We start from the raw sequence: 5,363 nt of genomic DNA, 5'->3' as shown, positions 1-5,363 counted from the left end.
CAGACAGACAGACAGACAGACAGACAGACAGACAGACAGACAGACAGACAGACAGACAGAGTGTGTTGCTGTGAAGCAGAGAAACCTGAGATAGACTCACAGGAAGCATATGATGAGGCAGAGAGAGGGGTCATAAATGATGAGTGTCGGTTTTAAGACGTTTCGCCATGATAGAGTGTCATCATAATAATGAGTTAGGGCGAGTAAAACTTTACTTTGTCTAAGTCTTTGTCTGGCTTCTGGAGAGAGTTTTTTTCAGGCTAATAACAGCTCGACCTACATATTAAGACAAATTGCCCTACGATATCTTTCTGCACATCTTAAACTGCAATAGAATCAACACCACATGGTGCCATTAGTGTTGGCTGCCATATTGAATATTAATATAATATAATATAATATAAGATGATCCACAATGACTTGAAATGCCTTACTGCATCTATACATTATCATTATTATTTTTAATAACTGAACACTGTTCCTCTCTCTCTCTCTCTCTCTCTCTCTCTCTCTCTCTCTCTCTCTCTCTCTCTCTCTCTCTCTCTCTCTCTCTCTCTCTCTCTCTCTCTCTCTCTCTATCTCTCAATTTAAGGGACTTTATTGGCATGGGAAACATATGTTTACATTGCCAAAGGAAGTGAAATAGATAATAAACAAAAGTGAAAGAAACAATAAAACATTTGCAGTAAACATTACACTCACAAACTTTCCAAAAGAATAAAGACATTTCAAATGTCATATTATGTACATAGTCAAATATTTAGTTAATTTTGGGTCAGTTACAGTGGTCAAGTATTCTGCCACTGTGTACTCTCTGTTTAGGGCCAAATAGCATTCTAGTTTGCTCTGTTTTTTGTGTAAATTCTTTCCAATGTGTCAAGTAATTATCTTTTTGTTTTCTCATGATTTGGTTGGGTCTAATTGTGTTGCTGTCCTGGGGCTCTGTGGGGTCTGTTTGTGTTTGTGAACAGAGCCTCAGGACCAGCTTGCTTAGGGGGCTCTTCTCCAGGTAAATTATTCTGGTGATGGCTTTGTTATGGAAGGTTTGGGAATTGCTTCATTTTAGCTGGTTGTAGAATTTAACTTCTCTTTTCTGGATTTTGATAATTAGCGGGTATCGTCCTAATTCTGCTCTGCATGCATTATTTGGTGTTTTACGTTGTACACAGAGGAGTCTCAATTTGGTGTTTGTCCCATTTTGTGAGTTATTGGTTGGTGAGCGAACCCCAGACCTCACAACCATAAAGGGCAATTTGTTCTCTAACTGATTCAAGTATTTTTAGCCAGATCCTAATTGGTATGTCAAAATTTATGTTCCTTTTGATGGCATAGAAGGACTTTCTCGCCTTGTCTCTCAGATCGTTCACAGCTTTGTGGAAGTTACCTGATGTTTAGGCCGAGGTATGTGTCGTATTTTGTGTGCTCTAGGGCAATGGTTCTCAATCCTGGTCCTGGGGACCCAAAGGGGTGCACATTTTTGTTTTTGCCCCAGCACTACACACCTGATTCAAATCATCAAAGCCTTTCGATGAGTTGATAATTTGAATCAGCTGTGTAGTACCAGGGCAAAAACAAAAATGTGCACCCCTTTGGGTCCCCAGGACCAGGGTTGAGAACCAGTGCTGTAGGGCAACGGTGTCTAGGTGGAATTTGTGTTCTCTCTCTCTCGCTCTCTCTCTCCCCCGCGAAGCCCAAGGCTGACAGGGCGGGCGGGTCCTGCTCTCTCAGAGGCGGGTTTTCCGCAAAAGGGTTTGGTTGATTTGCTATCGATCTGAGGAAGAGAGGAGAGGGGAGGATTCTTAGGTGAGGCCTGGAGAGAAAGAGAGAGAGAGAGAGAGAGAGAGCGGTGCCGAGATTTATTGCTACAACAAGACTAAACTCAACCAGGACGGAATAGCGCTGCTAGAGACAGGAAATCTGATGCAGGGGGCGAAGAAGGAGTGAAAGTGTTTGGTGGAAGGACTGCTATTTTTCAATCGCTACTGTTTTTCCCTTATCCCCCTCCTCTCCCTTTCTTTCCATTCCTCCTCCCTGACCGATCGCATTCCGCGTAGATTCTGCACTTTAATGCCCCTGCGCACCCGAGGAGTGGAAGGAGAGAAGAGCGAGGAAGGAGAGAAAAGCGAGGAAGGAGAAGAGAGCGAGGGAGAAGGAGAGCAGAGGCCCGACTTTAACGGAAACCCCGCCGCCGCACCTCACCCCTCTCCCCCGTGGCTGCCTGTCCCCTCTCCCCTCCTGGCCCTGCATGGACGGGGATGGGGAGAGCCGGATGTTGTTACCGCGGGGCTGAGCGCCTCGCATCCTCGCCTTCCCTGCGGCCGCTGCTGCTGCTGATCGTCGCTCTCTGTTACGGGGCGCACAGAGGTAGGCTAACTAGATAACTTCAAATGTTTTTAATTTTCCTCAGTAGCCTCATCGGGACCTAGTTCCTTGTCCGCGGAAAACTTCAGATCGAGCGCTGTGAATGTGACTTAACAGTTATAGGCTAATGGTGAGTTAATAACCAGTTAATAATGCCAAAACTAGGAATTTCAGATTGGCCTTCCATGTGGTTAAGATTCGTCTATAGTGCATTTTATAGGCCTGTGTGTTGTAGCCTATTGGAGAGTATTCGAACCTGGACCTCCCGTCGTCGTTGTGTTATTGTCTGATATTGCTTGTCTCTTTCTCTCTCCCGCGGACCACGGTAGCGCAGCAGTCAGAAGGGAAAGTGTTTCCTCCCCCATCGCTCTCTTGTTTCTCCGGAGTTTCGCCCGTGGTGGCTCTGCCGTGGGTCGCTATGGCTGATAGAGTAAGGGAAGTGTGGCTCTGCCGTGGGTCGCTATGGCTGATAGAGAAAGGGAAGGGTGGCTCTGCCGTGGGTCGCTATGGTTGATAGAGTAAGGGAAGGGTGGCTCTGCCGTGGGTCGCTATGGCTGATAGAGTAAGGGAAGTGTGGCTCTGCCGCGGGTTGTTATGGCTGATAGAGTAAGGGAAGTGTGGCTCTGCCGTGGGTCGCTATGGCTGATAGTGTAAGGGAAGTGTGGCTCTGCCGTGGGTCGCTATGGTTGATAGAGTAAGGGAAGGGTGGCTCTGCCGTGGGTCGCTATGGCTGATAGAGTAAGGGAAGTGTGGCTCTGCCGCGGGTTGCTATGGCTGATAGAGAAAGGGAAGGGTGGCTCTGCCGCGGGTTGTTATGGCTGATAGAGTAAGGGAAGTGTGGCTCTGCCGTGGGTCGCTATGGCTGATAGTGTAAGGGAAGTGTGGCTCTGCCGCGGGTCGCTATGGCTGATAGAGAAAGGGAAGGGTGGCTCTGCCGCGGGTTGTTATGGCTGATAGAGTAAGGGAAGTGTGGCTCTGCCGCGGGTTGCTATGGCTGATAGAGAAAGGGAAGGGTGGCTCTGCCGCGGGTTGTTATGGCTGATAGAGTAAGGGAAGTGTGGCTCTGCCGTGGGTCGCTATGGCTGATAGAGTAAGGGAAGTGTGGCTCTGCCGTGGGTCGCTATGGCTGATAGAGTAAGGGAAGTGTGGCTCTGCTGATGTCTTGGTGTCAGGTCCTTTACATCCAGCCAGACTAACAAAGGCTTGTTGACACAGTTTTAAAATAATGTAGGCTTATAATAATCATGGGAATGTAAATTATAATTCGGTATAATTATGTCACAAATGTATACATTTGAGCCTACTTGTACTTTTACTACACAAAAGAATATGAGTTCAGTGTAATAGGACCAAATGGAGACAACAGAATAGAATGAAATGTAATAAACCAGAAAAGAACAGAACCATGTGGAAACAGTGTAATCAATCATTTGTTCTTCATTGAATTAATATGTATCAATAAAGGTTAAATAGAAATAAAACACAGAATAGAATAGAACCATATCATCTGAAATATATTAGAAGGGAATAAAATCATACAGAAACTCTAGGATTGGTAAATAGAATAGACTAGAATACCAGAGGGTGGTAGTGGGCTAGGGTACTTGAAGTCATCCTATAGAGGCTGGGTTTGCCCTTGTGACCCGGAGCTAGCTGACTGCTGTGCCTACACAGAGAGGCCTGTTCTGGATTGGCACTGTGACAGCCCACCACCCCTCTCTGGATGTCCCCCAGCCATAACCCAGACCCCAGGCCCTGTCATCCAGCCTGCTCTCTTTGACTCTTGTGTGTATTTGTGTGTGTGTGTGCAGCAGTCACACCTCTGGTAATTCATTTAACACAGTCCCAGGCAGCTGGACATGACACTGTCTGTGCACAGTTCTGTTCAGTAGGGGGATGGGGCCGGTTTGAGATGCATGAAAAGCACGTTGACGCTCCCTGCCAATAAGACTTTACATTTTAAATCAGTTACATTTCAAATGATCTATTTAGAAGTTGGTCCTATTTCACTTTTCTAAGTTAGTTCAGGACACCATATAACACATTTTATAGTATAATTGCATTTAATTGATTGGCACTTTTAATTGATCAGCATGTCCTGTCTCATTGTGAATGTCAGATGTTGCAACGAGGAGATATATACAACACAAACAACAACTATTTAGATGACCTGGTGTGTGAGTTAAAGTGTTGTTGGTGTGTGTGTGTGTGTGTGTGTGTGTGTGTGTGTGTGTGTGTGTGTGTGTGTGTGTGTGTGTGTGTGTGTGTGTGTGTGTGTGTGTGTGTGTGTGTGTGTGTGTGTGTGTGTGTGGCTAGCTAGTAGCAAGACTTGGTGTGTGTGTGTTTGTGTGTGTAGCTAGCTAGCTAGTAACAAGACTTGGTGTGTGTTATTGTGTTGAGGGTGTGGTGCGTGTAGCTAGCTGGTCTGTGTTATTGTGTTGAGGGTGTGGTGTGTGTAGCTAGCTGGTGTGTGTGTTATTGTGTTGAGGGTGTGGTGTGTGTGTAGCTAGCTGGTCTGTGTTATTGTGTTGAGGGTGTGGTGTGTGTAGCTAGCTAGTGTGTGTGTTATTGTGTTGAGGGTGTGGTGTGTGTAGCTAGCTGGTGTGTGTTATTGTGTTGAGGGTGTGGTGTGTGTATCTAGCTGGTCTGTGTTATTGTGTTGAGGGTGTGGTGTGTGTAGCTAGCTGGTCTGTGTTATTGTGTTGAGGGTGTGGTGTGTGTAGCTAGCTGGTCTGTGTTATTGTGTTGAGGGTGTGGTGTGTGTAGCTAGCTGGTGTGTGTGTTATTGTGTTGAGGGTGTGGTGTGTGTGTAGCTAGCTGGTCTGTGTTATTGTGTTGAGGGTGTGGTGTGTGTAGCTAGCTGGTGTGTGTTATTGTGTTGAGGGTGTGGTGTGTGTAGCTAGCTGGTCTGTGTGTTATTGTGTTGAGGGTGTGGTGCGTGTAGCTAGCTGGTCTGTGTTATTGTGTTGAGGGTGTGGTGTGTGTAGCTAGCTGGTCTGTGT

At 46.4% G+C, this 5,363-nt stretch overlaps 1 protein-coding gene across 1 annotated transcript in view; it reads left to right on the top strand.

The window, feature by feature from the left end:
• The first annotated feature begins 1,712 nt into the window (after positions 1-1,712).
• The window catches only part of LOC139576662 (repulsive guidance molecule B-like), a 14,380-nt gene continuing 10,729 nt past the window's right edge, over positions 1,713-5,363 (top strand). The window contains exon 1 of the mRNA XM_071402991.1: positions 1,713-2,364. Coding sequence (XP_071259092.1) covers positions 2,256-2,364 — 109 coding nt within the window. The 5' untranslated portion in view covers positions 1,713-2,255. The remainder of the gene's footprint in view (positions 2,365-5,363) is intronic.

The sequence above is a fragment of the Salvelinus alpinus genome, chromosome 5 (assembly GCF_045679555.1).
Source record: "Salvelinus alpinus chromosome 5, SLU_Salpinus.1, whole genome shotgun sequence".
NCBI classification, from domain to species: Eukaryota; Metazoa; Chordata; class Actinopteri; order Salmoniformes; family Salmonidae; genus Salvelinus; species Salvelinus alpinus.
The sequence above is the reverse complement of the archived record's forward strand: the minus strand, read 5'-3'. Positions and strand labels throughout refer to the sequence as shown.